We start from the raw sequence: 16,240 nt of genomic DNA on the forward strand, positions 1-16,240 counted from the left end.
AGCTTGGAGAGGAGTTTGAGCCAGAGCAGCTGAGTTGAACCAGCCAGCCAGAGTTCAGAAAGAACTAGAAAAAGTGAATTTATTCATCAGTAAGCCTCCAAGATGACAATGACAATTACATCAGGACACACACACACACACACACACACACACACACACACACACACACACAATTACAGGTTACTTTGTGTTGCTTTCTATCTTTCCACAAGATTTTATCTCCCAATAGAAGTGTGACTGTGCCTCATCTTTTTATAGGTCTGGTGGTGTAAACATATTATCCTAATACCCAGGAGACTGAGGAAGGGTGGCTGCAAGTTCAAGGCTTGCTTGGGCCTTAGAGAGAGTTCAAAGCCAGCCTCAGCAATTGACCCTGTCTCAAAATTAAAAAGTTAAGACTGGGAGGAGGAAGAGGAAGAGGAAGAGGAAGAGGAGGCTGCAGCAGGCATGTAGTTTAGAGGTACAGCACTTGCTTAGCATGTGTGAGGCCCTCAGTAGCAAACAAACAGAAAAAATTTTTTTTTATTTAGTCAATGACTTTTTTAAAAAGATGTAACAACTTAGCTAAATATGTTGGGCACTAAAGCCAAGAAAATCATTAGACTCTTTTTAGTCTTTGTTTAATGTCTAACATACAGTCAGGAAGTCTTTGCCTCTTGCCATAACACAAGCATTTCTTATAGGACCTGTGGATAGGCACAGAGAACATGTGCACCTCTTATGCCCAAGCTATTCAACATCTCATCTCCTTTTCTCCTAAGATCTGACACAGAAGAGCTGGGGAGGTGACTCTGTTAGCAAAGTGCTTCCCAGGAAAGCATAAGGACCCAAGTTTGATTCCTCAGAACACACGTCTGAAGTACATACTGTGAACCCAGTGTTGAGGAGCTGGAGACAGGCAGATTCCTGGGGCTAACTGGCTAGACAGTCTAGCCTAACCAATAAGACCAAGATGAGAGACTGTCCAAACACCAAGGTAGACAGTGTCTGATGGGAAACAACATCTAAAGTTGGAACAACATCTAATGTTGTCATCTGTCTTCTACATGCATACACACATGTGCTTATACACACACACACACACACACACACACACTCTTTATTTGCTTCCCCTCCCAGGACCTTACACACAGTTACTGAGCTGAACTATCCCACAAAATCTAACGCTCAGCACAGACTTAGATAGACTAGGGAGGTGGGTACTGTCTGTGCATGTTGTTAGAAGAATCTGCCTAAAGTATAATTATTTAATACTTACAGTCAAATAAGGAACTCAGATGTTAAGTTGCTAGTAGCACTCTGACTGGGACAGTGAAACAAAGAAGAAGAGAATATTGAATCTGTGATGTCTATCTGTCTATCTGCCTGCCTATCTATCTATCTATCTATCTATCTATCTATCTATCTATCTATCTATTTTGAGGCGTGGTCTCTCTTGGTATATGGATCAGGCTGGTCTTGAACTTACCACCTTCCTGCTTTAGCTCACTAGGGATTACAAGCATATGTCCCCTGCCTATGATTTTCTTTCTCTCGCATTTTGCAGTGCTAGGGGATTGAGTCTAGCACATCAGACCCACTGAGCAAATGCTTCACCACTGACCTATATCTTTAGTCTTCTTTTACTTCTTCTTGAGAATCAGGGTGCCACGAAGTTGCCTAGGCCAGCTTTTGACTCACTCTGTAGCCCAGGAACACTTTGAATTTATAATCCTCCTACCTCAGTCTGCCAAGTAGCTGAGATCCCAGGCCATGCTCTGTGGTTTCCATTGCTCAGCTCTGAACTGGACTGAACTGGTAGTGAAGGTGATGCAGCCGGGACTGTGTGGAGAGCTGAACTCACACTGACGCCACTAGAGAAACAAGCTGGCTGTTTGGCTGGACCTCTTATAAATCAGGCACTCTGCACCGCTGCTGGAAAATGCTTTCATTTTTCCAGCCTGGAGGAATGTGTAGGGTAACAGAGGCTTCTTCAGAGAGTAGGCCAGCCCTACGGCAGGCAGGAAGCTGGTGAGACACCTGCTCTAGCCACCAACCCCTTGTGTCCCAGCAGCTTCTCTGGGCTTGCCTGGGTTCTAAGGCCTTGGATTCAGCAAGTCCTATTCTGGGCCTTTGACTGTATACAGCAATCATCATCATGGCAACAAAGCAATGGGTTCTGAAATGGTCTTCCTCTACTGCTAGACAGTAAGCCCAAGAAGAGCAAGACTATCTATCCATCAATCCCTTTCATTCTTTTTCGGTGGTTTTTTTTTTTTTTTCCCTTCGGAGCTGGGGACCGAACCCAGGGCCTTGCGCTTCCTAGGCAAGCGCTCTACCACTGAGCTAAATCCCCAATCCCAGTCCCTTTCATTCTTGTGCCCAGCCTAGGGCTCAGAGAATGAATGAGCTGATAGATCCTTGTTACAATAGCCTTATGGGGATGAAGGGAGAGATTCAGCATTCATCTTCCAGCATGGTTCATGTACCTGGACTCTAGGGCACGTGGCAGAGCCAGTCTGGACTCTACAAGCTGTGCTATACTCTTGTCATTAGGCTACCCTACAGGCTCAGAGAATAGCGCCTTCATACACAGAATCTGGGTGGCTTTCTCCCACCCAGTTTAGCCTATCCACAGATGCAAACCTCGCCACCACCTCTCCCATTCATTTCTTCTTCAAACCTCCATTCAATATACTAGTCCAATCCGCAGTGCTCAAAGTTAGAGTACATACTGTTCATGTGTTCATTACATCTAAAGTATAATGCTCGCACAGTCTAGTGACTACAATGCTGTTTGTTTGTTTCACCTCATGGCTTTTTCTAACAGTCTCAATGCTTTGCAAAGGGCTGCATGAGCAACCCACCAAAACCAAATTTCCAGATTTGCATGATTTCAAATATTTGGTTCCATTTGCCACATAAACACCCTCTGCTTTTCAGACATGGTGACCTATTTTTGATTGAAAAAAAAAGTAGGGTACCTTATAGCTTATTATCTTGTATACCTTCTGGTAGCCAATAGTCCCCACTACATTGAGGTTCTCGGTGAATAGAGCACAGATTATGAACACAGAGTAAGGCCCTCTATGTCTTCCTATGTATGCTCACAGAATGGTGGAAAAGAAAGATACCCCAGAGAACCACCTCTGATCAGCCAGTTCAGCCCTCAGAGGATGCGCTGCTTAACCCTTTCTACTCATCTCCTAAGAGTAAGGCACAAAGCACTGTTGTCACTTCTCTCTTTTGCAGAAGGGAAGTTGCTCAGCTCTCCCGAAACCAGCTGGGAGGTTATATGGAATCTTCCAAACTACACCCAGATGGAAACTGACCCCTTTTCTTAAACACAATCTGCCCCTCTGCCCTAGTGCTGAGATCAGAGACAATAAAACTGCCCAGCCGGGAAGTGCCCCCTTTGCAGAAAGTCTCTCAAGAGACCTTTTTCCAGATGCAGGCAGATAAGGCTGTGGTTGGGAGGGAGACATGGAAACATCTGGCAGGGACAGTGACAAATAAAAACCTGGATTCATTGCCCAGTCCCTGTGGTTACAGGGATAAAGTGAGGAGGGGATTTTTCAGGCCCCACCATCTTTCCAAAAGAATGTTAGCCTGTCGAGTCAAGGGACATAAATGGCCTTCTGGTTCTGCCGCATCCCTCTGTTGACAACTGAGGATATCCTGGGCTGCCTACTGTCTTTAGTGATGATCCTGAGGTTCAGGGAATCCCTGAAAGAGTAGACACCATGCCTAGGCATTTCTAGTCTGTCCTGCACACAGGGTTACCACCATACAGTTTTATGTGGTGCTGGGGGGGGGTCAACCCTGGGCTTTATGAATGTTAGGCAAGCACTCTACCAACTGAGCTATAGCTCTAACCTCTTGTTTGCTTAAGAAATATGTAGAAAGGAAGGCAGGCGGTGACCACTGCAGACTCACACATTTCCTGATCTAACAGGCCCCAGCAGAAGCCTTGTAGGACCAAGCATGTGATCTAGAAACTCGTACCAGCTGCAGGGTTTCTCCAGAGGACAACTGGATTTGCCATCTCTCCTTATCTAATGCTTTTTCCAGCTACCACAGACAGGAAACAAAGTGTCCTGGTTTAAGAGGCTCTGACATCCTGAGAAGTTTGCTGGGGAATCTGTTTTCTGTATTTAAAGATATCTGTATTGCACAAGTCATTCTTTGCTCCCACCTACCTTATTTTAAAAACATTTTAATGATTGATCCATGATTCATTTGTCTCTATAGTCAGCCAAATGGATATTTTAATGTGCTATCAGGTGATATCAGAGGTCAGCCATTGTCTCCATAAGACTTAGAAATTCATGCTTTCACCTATTGGTCAGAAGCTGAGGATCTACAGTAAGCTGAGATGCTACAGTCTGTGTTGGAAAGGAGGATAGACACACAGTCAGTGAGTTTCTGTAGTAAAATGATCGTATAGTCTTTCATTGCCCCAGAGGATGTCCAGAGTAAACACAAGTGTTCAAGAAAACTGACAGTGTAAGAGAAATTCTACCAGCTGCTCCAGACTTAGTGACTCGCACCTCTGGAATCCTCCTCCCAACCCATGAACTTTGGTCACCTCGTTCTTTATAAGTACTTCATAGTCTATAAGGCTTTCTTTTAAATTGACACATCTGATTCCCCCAGGTACTTAGAACAACCTTGCCAATGACAGAAACCCACTGTTACCATGGATACTGACAGTTTTATTCTGGATTGTTCTGGCTACAGTCATCAAGGCCCTTAGGATCAACTCTGGAGACTCCTCCTTCGGAGTCTTTTTGTAAGTAAGGGGCTGTTTTCTCCTCCATTGAAGAGAAATTCACTATCAAGAAGTCACAAAGGTGTCTCAACCTGACAGAGAAGTCTGGGGAAGACAAGTAAGATCTGCTTCAGTACTATCTTTCCTAAAGTAAGAATTAGAGTTTGCTAACCCTAACCCTAGCCTTAACCCTAACCCCCTAGCCCTAACTCTTAACCCTAAGCTTAACCCCTAACCCCAGCCCTAGCCTAGCCCTAACCCTAACCCTAACCCTAACTGTTGAGTTCTTAGGGTTGGAGCTAGCAACTCCTAGTTCTCAAGGCATACTTCTGACATTCACTGCTGAGGAAATCTCATCTGAACTGGTGCAGTTTTCTTCCACTCTCTTCTTGGGGGATATCTGAAGCATTCTCATAGAGATGCAATTCTGTGGGTGGTCATCTATAATATTGAGATCAGTTTCTGACCTCCAGGCAATCAGTGAGTCTGTAAGGCCAATAGCTAGCTTTAAAGTCAAGGTGGTGAGGTGCCAGAGAAGAGGCCAGGAGAGGCCTGAACACACAGCACACATACTGTTTGCCATCGCTTCTCTGCACACGATGACACACATATACACCAGTGAGGCCTGTTCAGCTCGTAGATGCCTCTAACATGAGGTAAATGCCCATCCACAGCTTCTGATGGACAGGGGAGCTTAGAGTTTTGTAATCACATAGTCTAGGCCCCTTCCCCATTTGGAATCTGATTACAAAATTTCTGGCAGGGGGCAGAGAGTTTCTGCTTGAACTCCTCCATCAACAAGAAGCTCAGTACACACAGAAGATGAGTCTAGGGGCAGGGGACTGCCTCTGCTGAAGCCTGCATCTCATCCACCATCTGCCTCTCTGTCTTAAGTCTTCTCTGGGAGTTGGAACAAACTGTAAACATTTGTCTCCATGGTAGCACACTAAATATTTGAAAAGAACTGACAAAGCCTCCCCCAGTATCTCTTCTTGACAGAAATTCTGCATTTCCTCCTAAGATATGGTTTCCAGACATGTCTCTTGGCCTCTCCTGTGGGTGACCTGGTTAAGAGATGGACCCGGAACTGAGTCAGTGAGTTCAGGGACACAGCGCTTGCGGGGATTAAAAAATCAGTGCCTTTCATTCACTCCTCTGTGATTGTACTCTTGTGCCCCATTTCTTTCACCTGGATATTGGATTGTCCAGTCAAAGTCCTTTTGACCTCAAAATATAACACACCTTACATTTTAAGTAGATAGCTGTCACGTTTGGGACCTATTATTTCAAACTAGTGCAGTCTTCCTACATCTTCATTTCCTACACCACAGCAATCCCTCTTAGTTTGATAGCTTTTAGTATATTTTCATCCCACATTTTTGTTTCCAGGCAGACTCCTCATGCTTCATATATAGACAGGAACAGAGGCACAGGGCACATCACTAGAGACCATTCACTACGCTCATACAAAATTAGTCACCAGCTCTCCAGGGAATCCTTAATGTCCAACAATACCATCTAACTGCATATCCACCAAAGCTATGGCTCACTCACTCACCCACAATGATTTAATAGGGGTCATTTCTTTAGCAGAGAGGAATGCTCCCATGACTTCAGCTACTGACATGAGGCATTTTGGGGAAACTTCTCAGCATCCCACAAACATCCTGTGTAGGTGGTCTGGGCGGCCCCTGATCAGACCAGGGCTACACATAAGCTTGAGATTTAACCATGAAAACCAGCACGTAGGAATCTTCTTGTAACCCAACAGTTCTCTTTAGGCGTCTTGATCTAGGGCCAACATGACCTACTTTCACTGACACGGAAGGGAGATCCCAGAGGACAGCTCACTGACTGAGGGTTTGTTCCTGTGTGTCTGTGGCTAGAAAAGGTAGCTTCCTCCTGGTTTGTGTCACCAAACTGGTCTGTATGACAGGAGATCTTTTAGGAAAGCATGCGGTTCAAAAGCCATACCTGCCATCTAGCCTGTCATAATAGATGTCTGCTCTATAACCCTCTAGGTGACAGCAAAGTCACCAGAATCTGTGCACTTGGCTTCGGCACGGTGATCCAGCATTCCTCACGACACATGCTCTGTCTTTCCAGCAACTAAGGATTGTGTTTTTTTCTCATGGGAATCCTCAGATCATGATGAATGTGGTTTCCTCCAACAAATGTCAAAGCTGAGAACTATGCTTGCCCAGCACACTTCCAGAATAAGGAAGTTCTTTCCCGTATTTTTGCCCCAGATTGTCTAAGCCGCTTCCATTTCAGTGGGGTTCTGTTTTCTATGTAACGTGGCTCACGGATGAGGATGCAGCTCAGTTGGTAGAATGGCTAGCATGTGCGAAGCCCTGTAGGAGGTCAGCTCACAGAGTTCCCTTTCCAGGATTATTTATTGCTGTTGTTATTTTGCTGATAGCATGTAAATCTTATTCTCTCATAACCCCAAACTGGCTGATACTTTTTTGGGACTGTTTCTTTCTATTTGCACCATTAACATTTTCTTAGCTACAAAGCCTGGACCTCTGTTCTCTCAACACTCTGCGTGGATAGTTCTGAGCTTCTAGTTGAACACAAAGCCACTGAGGATGTCATCAATAAGCTCAATGTCTGCCGAGGCAAGCCAGTGCTATGAAAGGATGTCTGCTCTGAGTGCTTCTCTTCAGGGTATAGTTTAATGCTTGACTTTGGGTGCTTTTCTGCCTAAGGGAACAATAATCTCTGGTATGCATCGCCAGGGAAAAGGTAGTGCAGAAGTTGGAATCTGTTCACATGTGGTACCTAGAACTCTGTGTGTTGGATGCAACCATGATTAAGATGTAGCACCTACCCTCTAGGAGCTTCTGGTCTCATTAGAAAGCAGAAACACGTACATGTGGGTGCTGTTTCCTTTGAGGATATAGAGTGGGCATGGAGTTCTGGGACACTGGGTCGCATAAGCCCACACTCCTCAGTGTCAGTTCCATGGAAAAACAAAGCTTGGTTAGTGGTATTCAGTCCCTGAATTGCATAGGCTCTATGGTGCTCTTGTTACATGAATGAGTGAACATGTTTGAAGATGATCACTAGCAAGTGGTCTCAAGCTCCAGCCGAGGGAAGGATGGGAACTCATTCCATGCTCCACATAGACTGGACCCAATTCTAGCATGTGCTGTGTGCTCTGGGGGTTCAGAAGACAGAAGCAGGGCAGTAGAAGTCATGGAAAGATAACAACTGGGGCACAGTCTGGGGACATCTGGAGCCTAAATGGAGGGCAATTTTAAGTCTCTTTTCAAAAGCAAATTCAGAGGCTAAAGAGATGGTTCAGCAGTTAAGAGCACTAGTTACTCTTCTAGAAGACTAGGTCAAGTCCCAGCACCTACATGGCAGCTCACAACCATCTGTAACTCAAGTTCCAGGGATTCCAATGCTCTCTTCTGGCCTCCTTGAGCAACGTGTAGTACACAGACATATGTACTGGCAAAACATCCATCCATGTAATGATGTCTATCCATTCTCCAGAGATCCTTCAACTTGCCCATGCATCAAATCCAGCTGGTATGAATCCCCACATATACCTAGTATGCAACAAGCAGGCAAGACACAAGGAAAAGAGAACACATTCAAGTGGAGATGCTGTCGATGGCATGTGGAGGCTGAGTATACACGGGTTCTGGGTTCCATACTCACAATAGCGTAGAAAGAATAAAGCATAGCACTTACCTCTATTTGGTTGATCAATGAATTGTCAAATTTGAAGCCTGGAATTCTTTTTTCACTGCACACCACACCAACATCTTCAGTGTGCTTGCAATCAGTGACACCCCAGCCATTGGAGGAGCAAGCTGCCAGGGTTGACTCTTTGCCTGTGCAGTAGATGTTGTCCAACCAGATGGGGCCTGCAGGGAGTGTAGGAGAGGAAGTAAGTATCCTGTCAATGCAGATCCAGGTGGCAAGGGCACTAATGCCTTACATGGAATTCCTCTGAATTTTGGCAGGCGTCTGTAGCTATCAGTTAGTTTTTATTGTATGAGGTTGTCCATCTCATCATAGATCACTGGAGTTCCCTTGCCTGGACTGGCAGCTGGTGTGATCAGAGGAGAGGTAGTTTGAGTACAGTTAGGACAGAAATCATGTTTAATCTTGAAGGTTATGTGGTAGATCAGTTGCCTTTCTCAATGCTGTGATAAACACCTGGTAGAGGCAACTTAAAAGAAGGGTTTATCTTGGTTCAGTTTACAAAGGAATACAGTTGATCATGGTGGGAAGGCATGCCATCAGGAAGTGAGGTGGCCAGTTATACTGCGTTCCACACTCAGGAAGCAGAGAGGTGAATTTTGCTGCTTAGCTGGCTTCCTTGTTTTTCTCCTTTTTATTTAGTTTGGGATCCTAGATAGTACCACCCACTTCAGGGTGGGTTTTCCTTCCTTAGTTAATTCTCTGTGGAAACATCTAGACAGGCATGCCCAGAGTTGAGTCTCCTAGGGGATTTCAAATCATGTCAAGTTGACAATCAAGTTTAATTTTAATTTAAATTATCATCATTATTGTATATGTGTGCATGATGTGTGTGTGGGAGGGGTTTGGGGGACACATGCCACAGTGAGAAAGTGTAGAGATCAGAGAGCAGTTTTGTGGCATTGGATCTTTTCTTCCAGGTTTCTGTGAGTCCCAGGGATTAACTGGTGGCCTTGCATGGCAAGCACCTGTACACACTGAGCCATTTCACCCATCTGGCAATGACGTTTTACCACTATGGGTGGTACTACAGAAGAACAGGGGCTTTTGTGGGAAGTAAAGGAGCCCTGTGTGAATGTGTAAAGAGCTAACTTACTCTTCTATTGCTGTGACAAAACACTGTGACCAAGGAGACTTATAAATGAAAGTGTTTAATTTGGGGCTCATGGATCCAGAGGGTTATTGTTCATAACCATTAGGTCAAGAGCATGGCAGTAGGCAGGCAGCCAAGATATTGGAGTAGTAGATGAGAGATCACATCTTGAAACACAACCATGAGGCAGACAGCTAACTGGGAGTGCCATGTGCTCTGGAAACCTCAAAGCCTGCTCTTCATTACACACCTCGTCAAACAAAGCCACACCTCCTAATCCTTCCCAATTTCTTCTCAAACAGTTCCACTGAGAATCAAGCATTCAAATATATGATCCTATGTGGGCGGGGGCAGGGGGCAGAGGGCAAACCACCACAGGAGATGAAGCATTGAGTGAATTACTGACAAGGACCAAGGGCTCGGACTCAGAGGAACTGGCAGAGCCTTCCTTGGGTCTGTGTGTGGATATTGACAATATGAGCAAATACTAGTGATTATAGCTTCTCTTAGATGACTGCAACATGACACTGACTACTTCTCCTACCAAGACTATCTGACCCCTCCTTCTGGGCTGTATGTAGCACAGAGGCTGATGTTATGGATTGCTGTAGTCGGTACTGCTCCACCAGAACTGGCACAGCCCACCCAATCCCAGCTTTCCTATATGTGTGTCTTCTGTCCTTTCTTCCTTTTCTTGCTGTCCCAGTGAGATTTCAAGGTCCATGCCATGCAAGATGCAGTCCAAACCTGGGTTTGAATTCAGGTTCAGTTTCTTCTACCTTTGAAACACAGGTCAAAGCCCCTTTCCTATCAGCAAGATGGAGACAAGGGTTTGTGAGCTGCAGAGCTCTGGGTTGACTAGAGAGTTCATTGCCACTCTAAAGTGACTTGAAGATAGAGACAGTGACATGAATGTGGGTTCTAGTTATAACCACAACACAAGTCAGTCTCATCTGCCTCTGCACATAGAGCAGCTGTAGAAGAAGCCACTCAGGGAAAAGTTCATCTGCTCTGTAATCAAGAGTTTGCAGGTTTTAGGGCACATCCACACGCATTACCAGATTGATCTCAGGGAGACCTAGGTGACACTATTGCTCTCTCCTCATAGATACAGTGCCTGAGTCAGATAGCTCAGTCTCTGAGCACCAGGCCATCCATGAGCCCAGAAGCCTATGAGCCAGTTCTCTAATTAGTTCCTTCTCAATTCTTTCTTTCACAGGCCAATACATCACAGCCATCATTACACATTCAGCAAAGTCACTGTGGAATGTGGCTCACCTCTGGTCCTTTCACCTTCCTTTCATTAGCAAAAAATTTTATGTGCAAAGCCCTAGGGGTGGTGGTGTGGCTTGAGTGTGAGATTCCCTCTTCCTCCCCTCCCCCCTAGGCTCCTACATTGTTATGCTTGATCCTCAGCTAGCAGCACTGCTTTAGAAGGTTGAGAAACCTTTTGGAGGTGGAGCCTTGATGGAAGGAAGTGAGTCACTGGGGAAGGACCTTAACTGTTATAGTGTGACCACATTTCCTGTCAATTCCCTGCTTTCTGTTTAAGAAGATGTGACAGGATAGGGTAGATTGGTGGCATGCCTTCAATCCCAGTACTTGGGAGGCAGAGACAGGCAGATCTTTGTAAGTTTGAGGCCAGTGTGGTCTACATAGCAAGTTCCAGGGCAGCCAGGGCTATATTGTCTCCAGAACAAATAACAAAGACAAGAACAAGTGTCGAGGAGTCTTAGATTGTAGACTCCTGCTATGTAGAGCCAACATGATGGACTGTGTGCTCCCAAACTGTGAGCCAATATAACTCTTCTTCTCTTAGGATGTTTCTTGACAGATAGTTGATCACAGCAACAAGAAAACTATGTACTGCAGGCAGTTCCTGTCAAAAACACCATTTGCTATTTCCTGTGTGTCAAAGGTGCTGATGCTGCAGGAAACAGTGCAGTGTTCCTCAAAACATGTTTTTTTTTTTTTTAATTTGTTTAGTTTGTTGAGATGGGAATGTTGCTGGGGATAGGACTCAAGGCCTTGTACTTACTAGACAACTGCTCTACCACCAAACCCAAAACCAAACCTCAGCCCAAAACTTTAACACTATCATATCATTCAGAATTCCAAAATTGAAACCAGGTATGGTGTCATACAGCTGTAGTTATATCTTCTAAGGAGACCAAGGATCACAAGTTTAAGGCCAAACCAGGCTACACATTGAGATCTAGGTCAACCTGGAAAGCTTAGTGAGACCCTGTCTCAAATTTTAAAAGAAAACAATTACAGGTGTACTCAGACCCATGTCTGTAATCATAGCACTCAAAAAACTTAAGACAACACTGCCAGGAGTTTGAGGCTAGATTGGGCTACACAGTGAATTCTGGACTAGCCTGGGCTACAGAGGGAGATCTTGTCACACACACACACACACACACACACACACACACACACACACACACACACACAGAGCTGTGGGTGTAGCTCAGTGGGTGGATGCTTGTCTAGTATTTACATGGACCCAAAACAAGAAAGGAAGGAAAGGAGGAGGGAGGGAGGGAGGGAGGGAGGGAGGGAGGGAGGGACAGAGAGAGAGAGAGAGAGAGAGAGAGAGAGAGAGAGAGAGGGGGGGAGAGAGAGAGAGATATCAAAAGCCAGGCCTTGGGGAGATATGTTTGTACACACATGCTCACAGCAGCACAATTCATAACTGGCATCTCTTGACAAACTGTGTACATATAAGGTAAAACTGTAGAAGGAAAAATTCTGACACATACTTCGACATCCAACCTTGAGGACATTCTGCTAAATGGGAAAAGCTGGTCACAAAAGGCCAAATATGGGATGATTCCTACTTAGAGCTGTCAAACTCTGAGAAACAGAGCAGAAAGGGAATTGCCAGGGGCTGTAAGAAGGATGGGACGGTTATTTAATGCGTCTGGATCTTCTGTTTTGCAAGAACGTTTTGGAAATTAGTTGCACAAAAACGAAAAACACACTTAACGTTACTGAACTGTATATGCACTTCAAATGGTTAAGATGTAAGTTTTCATACATATATTTCACTACGATGAAAAATGAAGATCTAAGAAAGATGCTAGGTGGTTTTCCAGTAGTGATGTTGTACTTGTGTGTACATATCTATGTCTGTACATATGTGTGTATGTAGTATATCTACATAGACATGTGTAAGATTGCCCTGTGTGTGCATGTACACAAGTGGAGGCCAGAGCTTGGCATTAGCATGCCTTCTTCCTTTGAACTGTACCTTATTTTTTTGTAGCAGGGTCACTGTTCAGCTTCTCTGAACCTGGCCCAACAGCTTCATGGATGGGGCTGTCTTCACTCCCCTATACATGGGTGTTATATAAGTATACCCTTCATGTTTATGTGGGTGCTGGGGATTCAAATTCAGGTCCTCATATTTGAACAGCAATCACTCTGACCCCTGAGCCACTACAAAGCCAAACCAGACCAAACCAAACCAAACCAAACCAAACCAAACCAAACCAAACCAAACCAGGCCTGTCATTTTTCCATTGGTCCTTTTACAGGCCTCCAGAACAGCAGACCTACAAACTTGTGCTTGAGTCCTATCTGCCACAGGCTTGGGTGATCTGTGACTCTGTCAATTACTGAAACAAACTTTGCCCCCATTTCCAAAGTCAAAGCGATGTCCAACAGACAGGCTGCCACGAAGACTCAACAAGCTGATGAACAGACCCAGGGGCACATTAGGCCTTCTTTTCCTTCCTGTCAAGTAAAAATACCCAATGTATTCTAGGGTTTCCATAATGGGTGGGGGAGGTGATCAAGACACTCCCATTGTGGAGATTAGAAAATTGCTCTGTGAAGCTGAGGTTCTTCGAGGCCAAGGAGGACACGGGGCCAGTCCTCCTGACTTGCAAGCCTGGCTACAACATGTGTACTCTGATGCCTGGCTGGTGGCAGCTCAAAGGAGTGAGCTTTGGACTCATTGTGGGAACAATGAGTTGATTGAAAACATCTGGACTGGGTTTTCCAACCACTTTCTCAATCTGGGCTAGTTTCCAAGCCGTCAGGCTCCACTAAAACGCATGCTTGCTAATAGACGACTGTTTCTACAGCAAGCTCCTATTTGTTTTACTGCGTACTAGCAACGGAAGGGCCCCTCCATCTTGCCAGCGAGGCTTCTTCCCCAGGACATTCTGAGGGAGCAGCTGAAGGGCAGATTGTGAAAAGAGGCAATGCCCTTACTCCATTGGTAGCCAAGGAAGCCACCCTTACTTTGGCCTGGAGGACCACCACATTCTGTTTCCCACTTAGGGAATATTCATTGCACAAAATAATGGGTTTCAGCCTGGCATGGTGGCACATGCCTGGAATCTCAGCACTAGGGAGGCAGAAGCAGGAGGATCGGCCATGAATTTGAGGCCAGTTGGGGCTACCTAGCAATAACTAGTCTCAAGGAGAGAGTTTCATTTTGATATTATTCACCCCCACTATCTTCTTCTGCCCAATTGTTCTACTGATCCCTTCCTCTTCATAACTCGTCTCCCCTCTGCTTTGGTTTGTTGGTTTTTTTGGTTGCTTTGTTGGTTTTGTTTTATTTTGCTTTTTGAGACAGGTTTCTCTGTGTGATCCTGACTGCCCTGGAACTCACTATATAGACCAGCCTAGCAGAGATTCACCTATCTCTACCTCCAAGGGCTGGGATTAAAGGCATGCACCACCAGCCGGTTCAAGTCCTCCTTTTAAAGTCTAGATTTCATATATGAGAGCAAACATGGTAATTTTCTCGATGGCCGTGGCTTACTTCATGTCATATGATGGTCTCCAGTTCCAGCCTTTTCCCCCCAAATGACTTTATTTTGTCTTTGTGATAGCTGATTAATATTACATTGTACGTATATGCGTTTCCCTTATTCAGTTATCTCTTTTTTGTTTGTTTGTTTGTTTTTGTTACTGTTGTTTTCAAGACAGGGTCTATCTATGTAGTCCTGGCTGTCTTAGAACTCACTCTTAAAGACCAGGTTGGCCTCAAATTTATCTGCTGTTTCTTCCTCCCAAGTGTTGGGGTTAAAGGTGTGCACACACTGTTCAGCCTTCAGTCATCTTTTGATGGACATCTCGTTTAGTTCCATCACTTGGCTATTATGAAAATTCAGAACATCTTTAAAGCATCTTCAGGGAACACCAGAATGTGTGGGATCCGCTCCCTGGGGTACCAAGGGCACTGTTATCCAGCAGAGCTACACCTTGCTTTCCAGCTCCTTTCTGGTAGTCTTGCTTTCTGCTGTGCTTGACCATGGTGCCTTCTATTAGATACAGAATATACAAACCTACACTTTGCATACAACAGCATGACAGCATCATCATTCATGGGTCGCTATTTGATCTGGTTTCAAGTCAATGCTTTCTCCAATATATCTAGTGCCCATTCGCTAGATTGCCCTGAGTCCAACACACCCTGTTTCCATGTCTTCCTGTGAGAGAGTTCTAGGCACCTAGGGGACATCCGCATGCTAGGAAAGTAGTACTTGGGACATAGGAGGAGGCTCATATTAGGAACACAAAAAGCCATTCAATCAGAAGTAAAACTATGTTTTACTCTTCCCACTCACTCACAGGAGCCCCTCTCTGGTGAAAGAAGTAAACAAATTAGAAGACACTCTGGAAGAGCATAAATGAACCTGCTCTGAAGCTCAGCCCTGGTCTGATCAAGGCAATGGAAGTTATCCCAAGTCAGAACATGCAGGATCCTTGGCCTTGCCAGTGTTGGTACAACTGGGTAGAGGGGTCCTACTCTGGTTCAGGTTACTGTGAAAGCCCATCAGAGGGTATGAAAAAGGCCAGTTTCCCTATTTAGAGCTCTCTGAAAGGGCCCTGGCTTGTCTGGGCTCAGAGAGGCTTTGGAAATCGAGACCTGCTTGCAGGTTAGACTGAAAAATCCAGGGGATCCCTGACGATCGCCCTATTTTCATCATGACAGCCTGAACCTCAGAGGTGTCTGGGTTAGCTACATTGTTCCCAGCCCATCCACAGAGCCTGACTCCATGGTCAGCCCCAGCCGGTCAGACTCTGTGGTCATCATACAACAGCCACTTTCATCAACTGTTCTCTGTGTTCTCCCACACCAAAGCACATCAGTCAGCTCAGTACTGAGTGCACACCGTGTACCCAGTGCGACAATAAATCTCCACTGCAGCTGATGAAACTTAAATACATTTATATTTGGAAGTTCTCCCATGGTGCCACTTTATATACAGATGGCTGAACACTCTCTCTCTCTCTCTCTCTCTCTCTCTCTCTCTCTCTCTCTCTCTCTGTGTGTGTGTGTATGTACAAGAGTGTGCATGTGAGTTTGTGCGTGTGTGTACATGTGCATGTGGAGACCAGAGGACACCACTTAGGTGTCATTCCTCAGGTGTTGAACTTTTTTATTTTGACAGGTTTTCTTCCTGGCTTGAGACTCTCTAAGCCTGTCTCTCTGCCTCCCTAGTGCTGGGATTCTAGGTACATCCCACCATACTCAGTCACTACCTCCTCTTTTTGTGTGTGTACTCACGCATGCACGATTGTATGTTGCATGTGTGTAGATGTCTTCTCATCTCTTAGACAGCTTAAGTCTTAAATCCCTGCAGTGTTCAGGTTGCCTAGTATTGACTTCTCTCTGTCCTTTCCCTAGCCTGCAGCTGTCATAACCCTCC

General features: G+C 45.2%; 1 protein-coding gene across 1 annotated transcript in view; it reads right to left on the reverse strand.

Moving 5' to 3' along the window:
• The window catches only part of Loxl2 (lysyl oxidase like 2), an 83,195-nt gene that overhangs the window by 40,863 nt on the left and 26,092 nt on the right, over positions 1-16,240 (reverse strand). The window contains exon 3 of the mRNA XM_032918383.1: positions 8,456-8,631. Coding sequence (XP_032774274.1) covers positions 8,456-8,631 — 176 coding nt within the window. The remainder of the gene's footprint in view (positions 1-8,455; positions 8,632-16,240) is intronic.

This window comes from Rattus rattus, chromosome 12 (genome assembly GCF_011064425.1).
Source record: "Rattus rattus isolate New Zealand chromosome 12, Rrattus_CSIRO_v1, whole genome shotgun sequence".
In the NCBI taxonomy this organism is placed as follows: Eukaryota; Metazoa; Chordata; class Mammalia; order Rodentia; family Muridae; genus Rattus; species Rattus rattus.